This window comes from Cryptomeria japonica, chromosome 7 (genome assembly GCF_030272615.1).
Source record: "Cryptomeria japonica chromosome 7, Sugi_1.0, whole genome shotgun sequence".
NCBI classification, from domain to species: domain Eukaryota; kingdom Viridiplantae; phylum Streptophyta; class Pinopsida; order Cupressales; family Cupressaceae; genus Cryptomeria; species Cryptomeria japonica.
This window is the reverse complement of record NC_081411.1, coordinates 224,045,636-224,063,804: the sequence shown is the minus strand read 5'-3', so window position 1 is coordinate 224,063,804 and position 18,169 is coordinate 224,045,636. Positions and strand designations below refer to the sequence as shown.

The 18,169-nt window shown below is 36.5% G+C and overlaps 1 protein-coding gene across 1 annotated transcript; it reads right to left on the bottom strand.

Moving 5' to 3' along the window:
• Positions 1-10,137: 10,137 nt before the first annotated feature.
• On the bottom strand, positions 10,138-17,037 carry LOC131028337 (uncharacterized). The gene is made up of 6 exons (XM_057958606.2): positions 16,144-17,037; positions 15,626-16,009; positions 14,320-14,760; positions 14,161-14,229; positions 11,924-13,828; positions 10,138-11,018 (listed from the first exon to the last, which is right to left on the bottom strand). The coding sequence occupies exons 1-6, from the start codon at positions 16,184-16,186 to the stop codon at positions 10,519-10,521; spliced, it is 3,342 nt and encodes a 1,113-aa protein (XP_057814589.2). The 5' UTR covers positions 16,187-17,037; the 3' UTR covers positions 10,138-10,518.
• Between the last annotated feature and the right edge of the window lie 1,132 nt (positions 17,038-18,169).

Genomic DNA, 18,169 nt, shown 5'->3' with positions numbered 1-18,169 from the left:
GGGTATGAGACCTCTAATCCCACTTGAGACATACCAACCTTCGAATGCACTACAACTCACACAGATGGAAGCATCAATTGACTTTGACCATGTGTCAGATTTAGTCCAACCAGGTAAATTATCCACATGCAATTTTTTGTACTTTAATATTTTACCTTAGTTGTTTGCTAAATTCTTCTCACTTTATCATTGCAGGGCATGTTTATGTAGTAATTGCAGCTGAAGACAATGAAGAAGGAACATATTATTACCTGTGTCGTTGTGTGGATGCAAAAAAGAAATTGGACTGCCTTGTGGTAGATGGAGAAAATATTGAGTACCCCACAAGATTAGTAGTTGTTACTGGTACATGGCTTAGAAGATACCCAGTGAAGAAGTCTAACTTGTGGTTGTTCGAGGACTTCGAGACACATAGGAAGATTCTTCATTATTCTAACCTTGTTGTAGCTTCAAATGTTCATTTGATCAGATATGGGGGTAGACCACTAAACAAGAACCTATGGAAGGTTCGTGAGTCTGACCATGAGGCCATACTAGACACGATAAAGAGTAGAGAAGATCCAGATGGTTCATTGGATTAAATGTAAATGTAAAAAATTGTAATATCAATCTTATTTGGATATATGTACATGACTTGTATTTTTGACTACTCGAGGCATTGTACTATAAAAAATTATATTTTTGTCTTGTTTTGTGTTATTTTATGTAAATAATGTCATTTTGGACCATTAGAGATCACATGGGATCATTTCGTGAAGTATACCCTGCTAATATGGTAAAAGATGTAAAAAATGCTCATTTGTTGTCAATCACTCAAAGTGTGAAAAATTGTCAAAATTCTGCATGGTTTTTCTCGATGTTAGTGACATGTAAGAACGATCCATCTGATCCTACGGGGTCATGTTATGGCACTCTAAAAAAGCCTCTCTTGGTTTGGGTAGACTCGGATCCAGTTGCTCGTGGTGACTCTTTCTCGGTTGCGACAAAAAGCGTCAAATGAGTTCAATGAAAAGTTGCACAATGCCCCATCTTTCAATTTGCTTGTCGCGACACCAAACCATCAACTCATATGCGTCAGGGCGGCTGGGTTTATGCTAGGAATGCCTTCTTTTTTCTCTCCAACTTTCCCGATCATTGCAGGCCACACCTTAGCAGCTAAATCGCCTAAGTGCTCAAATTGCTCAAAGTTGTCAATATTTAGCATCACGTTTCTCCGTGCCTGTTAATCATAAGAATGATCTGTCTGATCCTGCGGGGTCATGTTATGGCACTCTAAAAAATCCTCTCTCGGTTTGGGTAGACTCGGATCCAGTTGCTCGTGGCAACTCTTTCTCGGTTGCGACAAAAAGCATCAGATGAGTTCAATGAAAAGTTGCACAATGCCCCATCTTTCAGTCCACTTGTCGCGGCACCAAACCGTTAGCTCGTACGCGTTGGGGTGGTCGGGTTTACGCTAGGAATTCCTTCTTTTTTCTCTCCAACTCATTCGATCGTTGTGGGCCACACCCTAGTAGCCAAATGGCCCAAGTGCTCAAATTGCTCAAAGTTGTCAATATTCGGCATCATGTTTCTCCGTGCCCGTTAATCATAAGAATGATCCGTCTGATCCTACGGGGTCATGTTATGGCACTCTAAAAAAGCCTCTCTCGGTTTGGGTAGACTCGGATCCAGTTGCTTGTGGTGACTCTTTCTCGGTTGTGACAAAAAGCATCAGATGAGTTCAATGAAAAGTTGCACAATGCCCCATCTTTCAATCCGCTCGTCGCGACACCTAACCGTTAGCTTGTACGCATCGGGGTGGTTGGGTTTATGCTAGGAATGCCTTCTTTTTTCTCTCCAACTCGCCCAATCGTTGCGGGCCACACCCTAGCAGCCAAATCGCCCAAGTGCTCAAATTGCTCAAAGTTGTCAATATTCGACATTGCGTTTCTCCATGCTCGTTAATCATAAGAATGATTCATCTGATCCTGCGGGGTCGTGTTATGGCACTCTAAAAAAGCCTCTCTCAGTTTGGGTAGACTCGGATCTAGTTGCTCGTGGCGACTCTTTCTCGGTTGCGACAAAAAGCATCACATGAGTTCAATGAAAAGTTGCACAATGCCCCATCTTTCAATCCGCTCATCACAACACCGAACCGTTAGCTCATACACGTCGGGGTGGCTGAGTTTACACTAGGAATGCCTTCTTTTTTCTCTCCAACTCGCCCAATCGTTGCAGGCCACACCCTAGCAGCCAAATCGCCCAAGTGCTCAAATTGCTTAAAGTTGTCAATATTCAACATTGAGTTTCTCTGTGCCCGTTAATCATAAGAATGATCCGTCTAATCCTGTGGGGTTGTGTTATGGCACTCTAAAAAAGCCTCTCTCAGTTTTGGTAGACTCGGATCCAGTTGCTCGTGGCGGCTCTTTCTCGGTTGCGACAAAAAACGTCAGATGAGTTCAATGAAAAGTTGCACAATGCCCCATCTTTCAATCCACTCGTCGCGGCACCAAACCGTCAACTCGTACACGTCGGGGTGGCCGGGTTTATGCTAGGAATGCCTTCTTTTTTCTCTCCAACTCGCCCGATCATTGTGGGCCACACCCTAGCAGCCAAATCGCCTAAGTGCTCAAATTGCTCAAAGTTGTCAATATTCGGCATCACTTTTCTCCATACCTGTTAATCATAAGAATGATCTGTCTGATCCTGCGGGGTCATGCTATGGCACTCTAAAAAATCCTCTCTCGATTTTGGTAGACTCGGATCCAGTTGCTCGTGGCGACTCTTTCTCGGTTGCGACAAAAAGCGTCACATGAGTTCAATGAAAAGTTGCACAATGCCCCATCTTTCAATCCGCTCGTCGCGACATCGAACTGTCAGCTCATACATGTCAGGGTGGCTGGGTTTACGTTAGGAATGGCTTCTTTTTTCTCTCCAACTCGCCTGATTGTTGCGGGCCATGCCCTAGCAGCCAAATCGCCCAAGTGCTCAAATTGCTCAAAGTTGTCAATATTCGACATCACGTTTCTTCGTGCCCGTTAATCATAAGAGCGATCCATCTGATCTTGCGGGGTCATGTTGTGGCACCGAACCGTTAGCTCGTACGCGTCGGGGTGGCTTGTGTCTTGGATTACAAACACATATTTAGGTTCAAAGCTTAAGTAATAATAAACTTTGTGCAATTATTCATCTAATCATTTGTACTGCAATTATGGATAACCATGATAAATGATTTGCATTAACCAAAAAGCTACAAATCCATGCAACATTGTATACCGTTAAAACTATCAAATATATCCAATACAAACAAATAGGCTTGCCAAAAGCCATATGGATTTAGAATTTCACATATTCATAAAACAAAACATATGTTCAAAATTGCTATAAAGGCATACAACATGATATCCAATAAAGTCAAATAGGGGCTTGCCAGAAGCCATATGGACATAGAATGTCACATATTTGTAATACAAAACATATGTTCAAATTTTCCATATAGGCATACAACATGGTATCCAATAAAGTCAAATAGGAGCTTGCCAAAAGCCATATGGCGATAGAATGTCACATATTCGTAATACAAAACATATGTTCAAAATTGCCATATAGGCATACAACATAGGACCCTATTCTATTCATTTCCCTCTAGGGGAAGGAAACAGTTCACGAGATATCTTTGCCTGTCGAGGGGATGCAGATGTATATGATGCAGGTGTCTTTCAAGTACGTCCACTTGACCTCCTCTCCAGACTTTTTTGTAACTCCACCTGATACAATGAAAAGAATGATGTTAGCATATACAAAAATTGAATTTTAGAATGACATATAATAGAATAGTCACTTACTGCATACAAATAATCATGATGTTCATCCACAATAGGTGCACGTTCATGATCTGGAGTGACAAGCCCCTCCAGTAGGCATCACAATATAAATTAAACTAAATACAAGTGTCGTTAAAATTTTCAATAACATATTATAAAGATAACAAATGTAATGCTAAATTTACTAAATTTATAAATATGTCTCATACTTCTGTTAAAGTAGTTGAACTTGCTACTGCTGCAGCAACACCGTGCTCCATTGACACGCGAACAGCAGGAGGAGTCTCTGAATTCAACATCTGAAAATTAAACAAAGTATATTGATTAATCGCCAAAACTATCTGTATTATTTAATAACATTAAAGATAAATTGTTTACCTGGGTGAAAGATTGTCGATGAAATACACTACGAGGTGTTGATGTTGAAGCTCTAGCATCAAACTATTTGACATCCAAAATGAGTAATTAGAAAATCATTCACATAAGGTTCAACTATCTACATATAATAATTATATTTTTTCACTCGTTGTATACCTGTGGAGTCGACGAAGTAGTGAAAAAGGGTGCTGCAGGAATGTTGCTAGTATTGTGAACACTTTGACCCTGATTTTTATCATAATAATTTACTAATTTAGATATATTCTCAAATTTACATATAAGATTTAATAAAAAGAATGAAATGAACTTGTAATGAAATTCACATGGGTATCAATAAAAAAATGTTTCGTTCAACAAGGATTCTGTCATGACAATGTTCTCTGTAGCAAACTTCGCTCGTGCACGTGCATTCTCAAAACTATTAGGATCATAAGTGCAAAGAGAACCACAAGATCGACAAAAATGAGCTGGAACTCGATGCTTAGAAGAATCAACATCATCACTCGCATCACCGTCTACTAGAGGACTAGCATATTGTATAAGGGTTTGAGTGAGTGAGCTAATCGAGTCTAGAGTTTTGACCTCAATACTCTCCTTCACAATGGAAGGAATAATAACATGCTCCACCATAGGTCTGGCTAAGGGTCTTGGTGGGAGATTTGGATCACGCTGTGCACCCTCTCTATCATGTGAGGAACCCCCACCTCTACCTTGGAAATCTAGAAAATCAAAATAGTTAGGGATCTCATTAAGGACAAACTCACAGTACAATTTTCTCAAAAAGTATTGGGGTAGCTCATGATTATTGCATGGGGGTTGATCAAATACCATCCACCACCTATCCCAAAAATTGTTCTTAATCCCTTCATGATGACACCAATGAATAGGGAATCTCATACATCCAGGGTGTAAAGGTTGATTCGTTCGGGTGTCCGTAAAAAGAGCACACAAGTCAAATTTATTAATTTTATTTTTCTTCACTACCGCATATGATAATTTGTCAACATAAAATTGCTTTTGTTCTTCCTTCTTACGGGACCAAAAATTTATTTGCCCACTCACAGATTTTATGTGAGATACAATAGATTGCAAAGAACTGGCAAGGTTTGTCCTATGGGAGTTTGTTCCAGTGGGATCTTTTAGCCTCGTGATTAAACCTTCAAGCTCTTTTTGGCTATTTTCTATTTGACCTAATAGGTTTTCTTTTGTACCTATGGGGTGTCTAGGGATTGTAGGAGGTTCTTGATGTGCTTCTTCTTCAATATGGTCTTCATGAGGAGGTGATTGAGTGTTTTCAACATTTTCTTGTCTAATCTCATTTCCTGATAATGAAAATAAATTTAAATCAATAAGCCTAGTTTAATCTTCAAATTAATTAAAAAAAATGACAATAAGAAAATAAAAATACATACCTCTTCGAGCTCTTCGATGGCGTGGCGGCATTTTGATGAGAGATGGACAACTTAGTGCCCAATTTCAAGCTTTTACAGAGGGCGAGCGCAAGAAAATAGCACCCAAAAATGCCAAAACGTGGGTTTGGATTGCAAAATGCATCCAAAATGCGGAGCAAGGTTTTTTTGAGGTTTATAATGCACATAAGGCACACGCCTTATAAGGTGTGCGCACTATAGGGCGCACGCCCTATAGGCTTGGTGTGCCAAGCCTAATATGCGCTTTTTAAATTTTTTTTGAAGTGTGGCACCTTTTTGGTACCACAACTTCGTGCATTTACCCTTTAACTATAACACTTATCCTAACTAAAATGTAGTTGTTTATTGACAATATTAATATCTAATGTTTCATTCTAACACTTACATTAATTGAACTGAAATTATAACCAAAATTACATCTTGACATGATTTGAATGTCAATTCTAACTCTAGATAAACCCAAACCATAATACAAACTCAGTTCTGCTTAAACCTTAACTATTGCATGTAAAGCTAAACATGATTCAACCCTTACCTTAATTAAACACTAACCCTTTAACCCTAATTGAATTCTAATTCTAAATGTGAACCCTACAGAAAGTATAATCCTAATTGAGTCTTCACCACAATCCTAATAGTAACCCTATTTGAACCATTTTTAATTAAATTTGAACCCTATTTAGTGTCCTACCTTAATTAAAGCATAAACCTATCCATGAACATAATTAATAATGATAATAAGAAAAATATAATAATAATCACATTAATATAATAATAATAAGAATCATATAATTAAAAATATTAATAATTTAACCAATAATATAATATTATAAATAAAAATATTAATTAGTTGTTTTCGGATTTGATTGTGTAATTTGCACAAAATATTTTCTTAATCATGTAATATAATAAATATGAATAATATAAAATTGCAATTAATAAAACAATATAATAATAATAGCATAAAGAAGACACAAATTTAATGTTATATGTGGCATGTCGCATTGCTACTAGCTTATATATCTTAAGAATAATCTATATAAAATATGTCAAGATATACCTTTTTTGAGACATTTGTAGGGGAAGAGCCACTAGTAACAATTATAGCTAACTTTGTGCACCCACATATCCTAAACGATACATCACATTTTGATAATTGTTTTGATTCTTTGTATGCAACTTAATTGAGCCACTAGTAACCATTATAGCTAACTTTGTGCACCCACATATCCTAAACGACACATCACATTTTGATAATTGTTTTGATTCTTTGTATGCAACTTAATTGCTTATAGCTATTATTGTGTCTTCTGGGTAGTAAAGATGAACATGAGATCCGTTATGTACACAAGGGTTAAAAAATGGTCATTTAGAAGTGTCACCCGATGTCTACTTAAAGATATCCAAATAACCGTGCACTACAACCACCTCAAAAATTGTCAATACTTATGCACAAATGCCCTAGTAGTTGTGCACTATGGGTAGCAATAAAGTTGCACAACTCCTCTAATTAAAATCTACAAATTTTAACTGGTGTTGGTACATGTGAAATTTATTGATGAACTTAATTATATTTTTTGGTTTCTCTAAAACTAATAATTGAAAAATTGAGTGAATAAAGAATGTTATGTTTTTTATATTAAAAGGTAGCAAGAACAAAGACGTTGTCTCTTAACAACAAAGACGCATAAACTATGATTATGATTATGTTATTTTTAAAATGAAATAATTATAAAAAAAAAAATAGAAACCTAGAAAATGATATATTTCAACACATTTTATATTTGATTGTTAAGATATATAAACTAAGTATACGACTTTTTATTCTTCTACAACTCGTAAATCTAAGGTTAGAGACGCGGGTCTCTCAAAATCTTGAATTAAAGCAAGTGGTGACAATAGTGACGCGTATTTGAAAATGCCATCCACATTATTTGGCGGCAAAATCACCGAAAAGACAACATCAAGGAATCGACGTTTCATGGTCCCAAAAGACAACATCAAAACATTCAAATTAGTGACCAAAAATGGTACCGTTGAAACATTTAAGTTCGCGGCTATTATCATTCCCATCACTGCCGTTGGAGCTTCATCATTGTAGGTATGTTTGAATCATGACATGCTGCCTCAGAGATGCACTTCTGCTGGGATAACAGCAGCTGCTGTATTGAATTGCGCCACACATTAACGGCATAGACCCCGATGGAAGTTGATTTTGAGGCAATTTTCCTTTCGCTATTAACCATCTACTGAAACCCTAATTTATGTTTGAACAAATTGCTCAAATTGCCTGGTGAGCAGGATCGACCATCTAATTCGAACCCTAACTCTTGTTTTAGCAAATTTCCCATATGAGTAGATTTAGAGGAAACTATGTACTAAACCAGCAATCTGTGCCTTCTTTAATTCTGTTAAAACCCTACAGCAGAATAATATACAAAAAAGCAGGAGGAATTTGTATACTGCGATAAAAATACCTATCCTCGCATGATTAACGCCGCTCGCTTTCGTTCACACTTTTTCCATTGACATATCTTTTCTTTTGCCTTCAAATGCCCCAGTGAAGCTGTGAGATTTCGATCGCTGCAGCTCGGCTTTCCGGAAGAAAGCTATTATGCACAGTAAAAATAAAAGCAAAGCGGTGCAGCGAATCATATTTTAATAAAGTTTTAACTAAAGGAGTTCAAATTGCTAGTCGGGTAAAGTGCAGATTCATTCAAGGGAGTTCCGAATACTACTAAAAACATATCCGGCAATTTAGACAATTTTAGGGTGTCCTGCAATTTCTGGCGGGATGCAGTTTTTGGGGCTAAATTTGAAAGCTTGAAAGCTCAAGCAAGAAACCTATCGGCTAATTGTTATTTTAAACACCGTTACAAACCTACATATTCATGCCACTTCAACACTCTAGTTAAATGAATTAAAAGACAAGGGAAAGGACAAATGTAGGTTACTAGCCTCCCTGTCCATTTCCATTAATCAGATAATGTACAAGAGCAGGGACGTTAGTAGCTATTTTCTCTCTTGCCTCACCTACTAGGATATGAACTTGTATCTTTGAGATTAGGCATAGTAACAGAAATTATATGGTGATTCCATTTGCAAATAGGGCCGTTTGAGACATGTTAGGTTTTGTACATGGGATTCTGCAGTTGTCTTTTGTATTGTATTTTCTCACTTTTGATGCAAATTGACTCATGTTTCTGCTAGGATATGGACTTGCATCTTCGAGATTGAACATAGTAACATAAATAAAATGGTAATTCCATTTGCAAATAGGGCCGTTTGGAACATATGATGTTTTGTACATGGGATTCTGCAGTTTCCTTAAAGAGTTTTCTTTCATATTGTATTATCTCACTTTTGGTGCAAGTTGATGGAAGTTGCATCTTTGAGATTGGGCACAGTAACAGAAAATATATGGGGATTCCCTTAGCAAGTGTGGTCGTTTAGAATACACTAGTTTCTGTACGTGGGATTCTGCAGTTTTCTTAAAGACATTTATTTCATATTGTACTATGTCATTTTTTATGCAAGCTTCTGATATTAGATTCATGAAATTTCCAGTCTATAATGATTTGCTTGTTATTCTTCCGGATTCGGCCGCCTAGTTTTAGTTGTTGCCAATGTTTTGGATGATGATGGATCCTGGATGATCTGAAACATTGGCAAACAACTAAAACTACATGGTCGAATCCAGAAGAGTAGAATAACAAGCAAAAGCTTCTGATATGTTATACTGCAAGCTTCTGCATTATATTGCAAAGTTTCGAGTTTTAGGTTCTTAATTGAAAATGATGGAAGAACTTAAACCACGCTGGCTGTTTAGTATTGGTTGTAAATGACATTCTATAGTGGAATAGGACTTTATGATTTGGTTATTTCAGAATCTTTCTTGTACTCTCAGTGCATAGTTAAAGAGGGAAGCTTGTATCAGGCAAACTATGATGAATAGAAGTGATATTCTTTAATATGCTTTAAATATTTTTTCTGTGTGCCTCCTCCATTCAATTGCTGGTTTAATTGAGGATCCATCGATGACATCTGCTCAGGACCCAGTTTGACCCTTCTAGCAAATGTTTCTTAATTGATTGCTGATGTTAAAATGATTATACACGCTTTGCAAGTATATTGGACTACGCTTTCCAAATTGATCAAATTTACCTTCACTTCTTAATCAACTCAATTCTTAATGCTTAACAACAGCGTTTTCAACTTACACCGCAAATATTCTTAGCATACTCTTTTTGTAGAACGAGACACAAATTTCCTAGTCATATATTTAGTTCTATAAAGCAGTGTGCTCCAGATTACTGAAAGAACATTATAATATATATACACTATGAACTTTGAAGAATATACAATAAAAAATTTACATCTTAAAAATATCAATGTAAATCAGCATAAAAGGAATGAAGAAGATTTTAATGAGTCTATGCCTTTAAAGCCAAACACAGATTAATTAAAATTAAAATTGTTGTGTTTTTAGTTGAACCCAAAACTTTTGAAACAGGACAAAACAAATATTGCATAAATAAATAATAGAAATTTCAATTCTCACCCATGGTAAATAGTTGTGACAACAGTGACATAATTAGGCTGTTGGGCTGTTAGCCTGTTAGCATAGAAAACACACTTCACGGTAACTGTAATGAAGATAGTTAACAGAGAGTGTAGGTGTGAGGCAGGTTTCTACCAAGGCTTATCACATACTCTTTTCTTTTGCTTCATACTGCAAAAGATCTAAATCACAAAGAGCCAACACCAATTTTCATTAGGCTCATATAATCTTCCACTCGGTACACACAACTTTTTTAAATAACAAAACCTTGTGCATACAAGAACTCTTGAAAGAATTGTGAAAACAATTACTAGAAGCAAATAAGTTACTATAACAAACACTATGATTAATGTACTGCTGAGCAACAGATGCACTGGGTGAAGATAGACTTTGTCTTTTGCTTCTCTTTACTAGGTGGAGTAGAAACAAGTTTTGCAGGTGATCCCCAAATGTCTTTGACAGATTTTTCTTTAGCAATCCCTTGTTCTTTTGGCACAACAATTTGTTCAGGCACTGCAACAGTGGAATCATCTTTAAAAAGATGGCGCAGAGGAGTACGGATTTTTTCAGAATCAGTCCTTTCTAAGGACACTCTGGTATCATCCATGTCTAAATTATCCTGCAATCTTGATTCCTTCTTTTCCTCAGGTGATCCTGGAGCTGTAGCAAGTAATGGTGTCTTCGGATCATCTTCACTTCCTTCATGCCATGATTCTAGTGTCGGGCAACTCACATAATCTTTAGGGTACAGTTCACTGTTTGAAGTTGTTGTAGGCTTAGACTTGTCCCCTAGTTGAATTGGATCTTCCTTGCCCATGTCCGAGTGTTGTTCATCCGTTGTACCAGCTGCTCAAGAAACAATGGTAGTAAGAATAATTTTTGACAAGAAGAAACTTCATATCATAAGATGACCCCAGCCCAATACATGCGTTGATTGAATTGCCATTTTACACTGAAATTATAAGCTACCACTAACTGAGCGAGCAGCTTAACACTTATCACAAAGTTCACTTAGTAAAACAAAGCACAAAAAGAAAAATTGTTCCATTTACAAACATTTATAGATTAGCCTATATTTTTAGATCCCTTCTATATTATGGCACCAATATTTTGTGTAGACCAGGGTAAAAGCTATGAATACAAAACATCCTCTGTATGTATTGAGCTCCTGCTTACCATGTTAAAAGAGATCCAAGATGTTTTTCCAATAATACCAATATAAAAGCTATATAGAACAAATACCCTCTGTACTCAACCATTACCATGTCATAAGGTGATCAACACTGCCTTGCCAAAAGCCGATTAACAAGATGGCTTACACAGACATATTTTTCCAGTAGCTTTCAATGGTAAATTTTATATTTTAGGTCATTATACATGCATTATTATTTAAAACATTCCAATCCAAAATGCACCTTTAATAATAGATCAACTAAAAAATTCTACATGTTACATGGACTTCCATTCTTGATTAACAAGCCACCTATACATGTGTAAGTGCTGGCTATGGAGCCTAGTAGACACAACTAATTTTTCCCTATGAACCTGAAACGCAAATCACAATGTGTTAGATTTATAACACAACTCCAAAGCTACATTTTCTTAGACTTAATTAATTTGCTGCACTCTAGTCAAACGTAAAATTTTTGCATCAAGGATGACTTCAAGTGTATTTATTTTAAGCTTGAAATGCATTGATAAAGTGAAGATGGACTAATTTGGATTATACTTTTGGTCAAGTCAAACAATACCTGTTGATGTAATGTTAGTAGCAGGCCACGTTGGAATTTCTTTATCCAGAATGGACAGCATACCATTTTCTGCATTCCCGTTCTTGGTATCTCCTCCATTCACATCTTGCTTCTGCATTTCATTGTCTGAGGCTTCGCTTACATCTTCCTGTTCCTGAGGCGAATCTTTAATAGAACTACTTGAATTCTGCAAGGTCTGATCTGATTTTTCTTCAGTTTGGTTGGAAGTAAATTCACTGCTGGAGAGAGAATCTTTATAATCATTTAACTTGTTAACCTCAGGTTCGAAGATGTCCCTTTCATCTTTTTGAGTCATTCCATTCAATTTTTCTTTAGCGTGCCAGTCATTTTGGCTTTGTAGGGGTTGCTCTTTCTTTTCAAAACTGAAGGTGGCAATGTTTGCTGCTTTATTTTGATTATTGAAATCATGTCCTTCAACTTCAATTGTGTACATAGAAGCAGAGGACTCTGGAACCACAATTTCTGCTAGCTGGCTTACTTCATTAGCCAACACAGTGACAGAAGTGCCGGATGGTTTATCCTTAGTTTTAACCAAGGGTACCATATTCATTTTGTCGATAGATCCCAATGGAGGTGGTCCATCCATTGTTCCATTTGCAATATTTATTTCCCCACCTTTGTCATGATCATTCTGAAGGAACTCATCAGTAAACTGCTCGAAAGCAGGGTTTTCTAGCTTGTCCACAATATTGGAAACACCTTCATTGGATGCTTCAATCTTCAATTCCTGCAGAAGAGTCATATCTGAGGTATCCATGTGTTCTGGAGGAGATAGCAAAGTGACAGACTCTTGAATCGCATCAATTACAGCCAAAACTGTTTCTGATCTACCTTGATTGCCTTGAATTGGTTCTAATTTAGACTGTAAGCAATTAGGAACTTTTAACAACCCATTTTCCACTTCCGACACAGTATTGTTTTTATATTCCAATCCTTGATGCAGGAGAAGTGAATTATTCTCCTCCAGATTCTCTGAAGCAGATTGTGGTTTCACATTCTTTTCCATAACCTCAACAGCAGTAATGTCTTTTTCCTGTTTCTCTGGTTCACTTTTCTCCAAAGGCACAACAGTAGGACTTTCAGGTTTTCCCAGTTCTGATGTTATTTTTTCCTCTTTGGCCTTTATGTTTTCATCATGCAGTAATCCATTGCTCCCCTCAGAGCTATTTATTTGAAATGAATTGTTCTCCTCCAGAATCTCTGAATCAGATTGTGGTTTCACATTCTTTTCCATAAGCTCCACAGCAGTAATGTCTACTTCCCGTTTCTCTGGTTCACTTTTCTCCAAAGGCACAACAGTAGGAATTTCAGGTTTTCCCAGTTCTGATGTTATTTTTTCCTCTTTGGCCTTTATGTTTTCATTATGCAGTAGTCCATTGCTCACCTCAGAGCTATTTATTTGAAATGAATTATTCTCCTCCAGAATCTCTGAAGCAGATTGTTGTTTCACATTCTTTTCCATAACCTCCACATCTGTAATGTCTACTTCCCGTTTCTCTGGTTCTCTTTTCTCCAAAAGCACAACAGTAGGAATTTCAGGCTTTCCCAGTTCTGAAATTATTTTGAGCTCTTTGGCCTTTATGTTTTCATCATGCAGGAATCCATTGCTCACCTCAGAGCTATTTATTTTTGCATTTTCAGTACTGATATTTTCTCCCTTCATCTCATTTAGTATGTTGGAAGCTCCACTGGGTTGTTTGACTGGTTCTTTTAAACCATTTTCTTCAGTTGACATTGTCTTCTGTTGCACATGCATTAGATCTGCGTCCTGTTTAACTTCTGAAAAAGGCTGCAAGCCATTTGACATCTTAGTTGATTCCGCCTGACTAGAACATAATTCAGTTGCAGAGAATATTTTATCTTCTGTGGACATCTCTTCAAGCCCTGTGATTTGAGCCAGCAAAAACTATTAATTCAGGTTTAAGCTCATTACTCTCTCATGTATTAATAAAGTCCTAATAACTTTTAAGCAAAGTCTTTGATAAGTATAGCCAATTACTTCTTTCTTGCATGCCATGAAAATTCCTAATGTCTCGAGAATGCAAACCCCAAGGTTGTCTTTGAAGGTCAGAGATAATCTAGATGATTTTGTTTAAACAGTAATGGGTGATCAAATCTGAATGGTTTATAATAATCATCAACCTAAGAAATAATTTCTTTAGGTAAGTTAGTCCATAAATTCTTGCATTTATACCAAATAAATGACACGACATTACCATGCTGTTGGGAAAGTATTTGAAGTGCCGTGACTGGATTGATTTGGATATCCTTTGCTCCTGCTGCACCTGCATTTCATTGAAATTGTCATTTGCAAATTCTCATAAAACAATTCAGTGAAACTAAAAACGTTTCTGCTGAGGAAGAAAAAAACATACAGTGTGCACCTGAAGCTTGTGGAGATGACATTTTCTGTACGTCCTCTGAAGGTAAGCTCATAACTAGAGGTTCTTGTGTTCCACTTTGCAGAGCAACCTCATCCACAGCTTGCTTGTCTTCATTATATTCCAGATTTGGATCTTTCTTGGCACAAACTTCACTTTTAGCATTGGAACTGCTCATATCTGTTATCTCTCCAGTAGATTCACATGCATTCATAAGAGTAGGGAGCATCCTTTCATTCACAGTCATTTGATTTGCAATGCTAACAACAGTTTCTGTTTGATTGTCATTGATGATGGATTCTGATTCAGGAAAAGGTTGCTTTAACTCAGCAAGTGAGATCTTGATGGACTCATCAAAATGCTTACCCTCAACTTGCATAGCAGCAATTTCTAGTTTTGGTGGTGTGGTGTTTTCATCCTTGTTACCATTGTACTCTGCACCCAGATTCATAATATGAACTTATCACATGGAATGCTTTAAATCAAAGGCATATTATATAAGTCAGTATTAATGCATTTTTATGTGGTTTGATATTAATCTCTCAGCAGGAAGTACAAACAAATGGGTACATAAAATAAAGAAAATAGATTCATTTATTCTTTTTTCATATCCTTCTTTCCACTGGAAATCATACTTTTCTACTCCCATAAACACTTTTTTCAACTTCAATGCTGTGGGCTCTTTTTAGTTCAGATACCTAGTCTTTAACACTGACACTTCACTGCTGATTGCATCGTGTTCCAATTGCTAAAGACTTTATGACTTGAATGATAAATAAAACCCCTAAAAACATACCATGGTTGGGAGGATGATTTTGGCATAACACACATCTAGCACTAACAAATGGCATTCCAGATCTAACTTGTAATAAAGCTTGAAAATGGTTTCATTAGCTATACTCATTGGCCGCTGTTGCAACCTAGGGTATTGTAATGATTACTTCCGTTTCTGTTTGCAACTTGATTATTGCAGCTTTATTGAACTGTCCCGGGCATCAAGATATATTCCAATTTACTCCATTAATCATTTTGATTTAATGTGCTCTCGATGTCTGGCTTTTACATGGATTTTCGATTGGATTGTGCCTAAACAACCATTTTTAAACTATGTTTCACTCGGGTCTTGATGTTTCATTTCCAATGTAAGAAATACTAAGGATCCCGAGGCTAAAACCAACATACTGCAGCATCCAAATAAAAAATTTCTATAAAAGAAGTAGAATGGACCTGATTGTTAAACAAATTGGCAAATGTGTAATGGAATCTACATCAAAGAAGATTTCAGTCAAGAATAACTTGCCTGTGTCATTGGTTAGCACTTCCTCATTCATTGATGATCCTTCTTGTCTTTTGATCGATTCTTCAGCTGGCACTAATGCTTTCTGAGGTTCAATGATCTTGTCATCTAACACTCGCGCTGCATCAACTTCGTGTCCGATTGCTGATTTTTGCGTATTCTCTTCAGAATTCTTGCCTTGAACCTGCTGATCACCATCCACAGCAGAAGTTTTAACCTTCGAAGCCATAGCATCCTTATTAGTTGTGGCTTCTTTCTTTGACCCTGAGCCCGAATCATCTTCAAGGATTCCTAAAGGCGTTGATTTGGGCATTTTCTTCTCAATTGGAGCTACAACACCATCTGAAGAAGATTGTTGGGAAGTCTGATTCTGCATATTGTCCTCCTCTGATTCGCAACAGACAGAATTTTCCAAAATCAAAACTTCTATCAAACTCATTTGAGTGCTTACCAAACATACATCACATATAAATATATGAAGCAATAAGAGAAACAGATCAAAATTTTAAAACATATTCTACCTGGACCAGCTTGGATATTTCTGTTAGGCATCTCATTCCCCATCTTGAGAAAGCCCAAATCTTGATTCCCAACTGTAATTTAAGATGTACAGATGTGGCAGATCCTGTTATAGGATCTTGGTCTCTTGGAACTTATGAAGAATTCACTAAGTAATGATAAACAAACAATCAGATACCAAGGTTCCAATGCTGAGAACTTTGTAAGAATTAGTGACTGGAATTCTCTTATTTTTCTTGCTAATGCGGAAAATGGGCCAAGTGTAGCTGGAAATCAGTAAAAGAAATGGGTAGGACCAATCTAATGCTCTCTCGGTTCAATAGTGCACATAAATCATAAAATACAACCATTACCCCCATTCTAGATTGTGCAAATTCACATGTATGGGCACAAAATCAGTCTCTTCATCAGAATTAAAAACAAGCATATTTCAAATATGGTATTAAAATCACATGGATATTCCCAGAACTTGACATACAGTAACCAAGAGCCAGCCTAAAGTCCCTTGATCACAGCAACAACATGAACTGTATAATACATATATCTTCTTGGAAACATAAACTCAAAGATATGATTGCACAAGCATTTTGGAAAGTACTCTTCTATTCAGGAACGAAAACCAAGATGATATCCACCTAAAACATAAAGATATTCATGAACGAACAGTCATGAAGAAGAAAACTCTCAAAAGCATGACAGTCTGCATAGGGTGACACAGCCTTAAATATATATTATTCTTTTGAGAATGCAAAGAAAAATCCCATCGGGAGCACCTTTTTGAATGGAATGGAATTCAAATATTGTTGTGGGACTACTTCAGCTGGTAATAGAAAAAGATGATTTCTCTGACAGAGAGATATAACAAGTTTTTTGTGCTCGACAAGTATCAAAGTCATGACAGTGGATCAGAACCCAAGGTTTATGGGTATCCATAATGTTGATTCATTATGCATTTGAACTGTATAATAGGGGCAATTAAGCATGTGGGTCCTTGATTTAGGCCCATATTCCACTTGCTTTAGATAAGCTCATGATTATCAAAGATTTAGAGTTCCTTTTTTTCTCTTTTTCCTGCCCTTGCTTTTAGCTATTTCTCACTTTTTTCTTAGGACTGCAACTGTTACCAGTTTTCTGTGAGGTGTTTATATTATACATATTAATCAGAGTCCTCTTTTTCCCCCACCAGCTGTAAGGCTTTTTGACTTGGATAATAGCGAAAAAGCTTGTATATGAAAGCTACAAAACCTTACTTCAATACCAAGGAAGGCTTGATTATTTTGACAGATTGGATTTGAAAGTGGTAGGACACTTATGTAGTCCATATGTATTTATTGGATTGCACTTACTCTTACTAGACAAACTTATATAAAACATGATTGAAAATAAGTTCTTTCATTTTGGCTATACCTATACATGTCAACACAATTTCGATCAAAGAATCGTAGATGAAGTAATGTTTTTTTCCTTTTGGGTGGGGGCAGTAGTTAGTAGGTGAAATTATAAGATGACCGGATATGATAGGGTAATACACAACTTTTTTGCTTTTTAACTACTGTATGACCATAGGAAATGCTAATCATAAGAGACCACGTTGACATTTATTTGATAGATAAGAGTAAAGGTGAGAGGTAAATCTTTAATATGTAAGAATAAAGGTCAAAAGTAAAAGCAATTTATGTTAGTTAGAAACACTTTATTAATTATTTTAAACAATTTTAAAACATCTTTTTATAAGGTTTAAAAAGTGATTGTTTGGTTTGTCTTCAAAATATGGGTGTTTATAAGATGGAAACAAATATAGAATATTAAGTACAAGAAACATGTTTGTGGGTGCAGATGATAGATTAATATCTTTCAAATCATTTATTAGGTAGGCTCATCAAACATGTCAAGAATTTCTCAACCATCCTACTCTTTTGCATAGTCAAGAAGACAAGGACACTTCTTGTAGTAGAATCATAAGTATTGTCTTAGTGTCTCTATGCCTAAACCCATAAACATTGCCACATAGAAAAGAAAACCAACCTC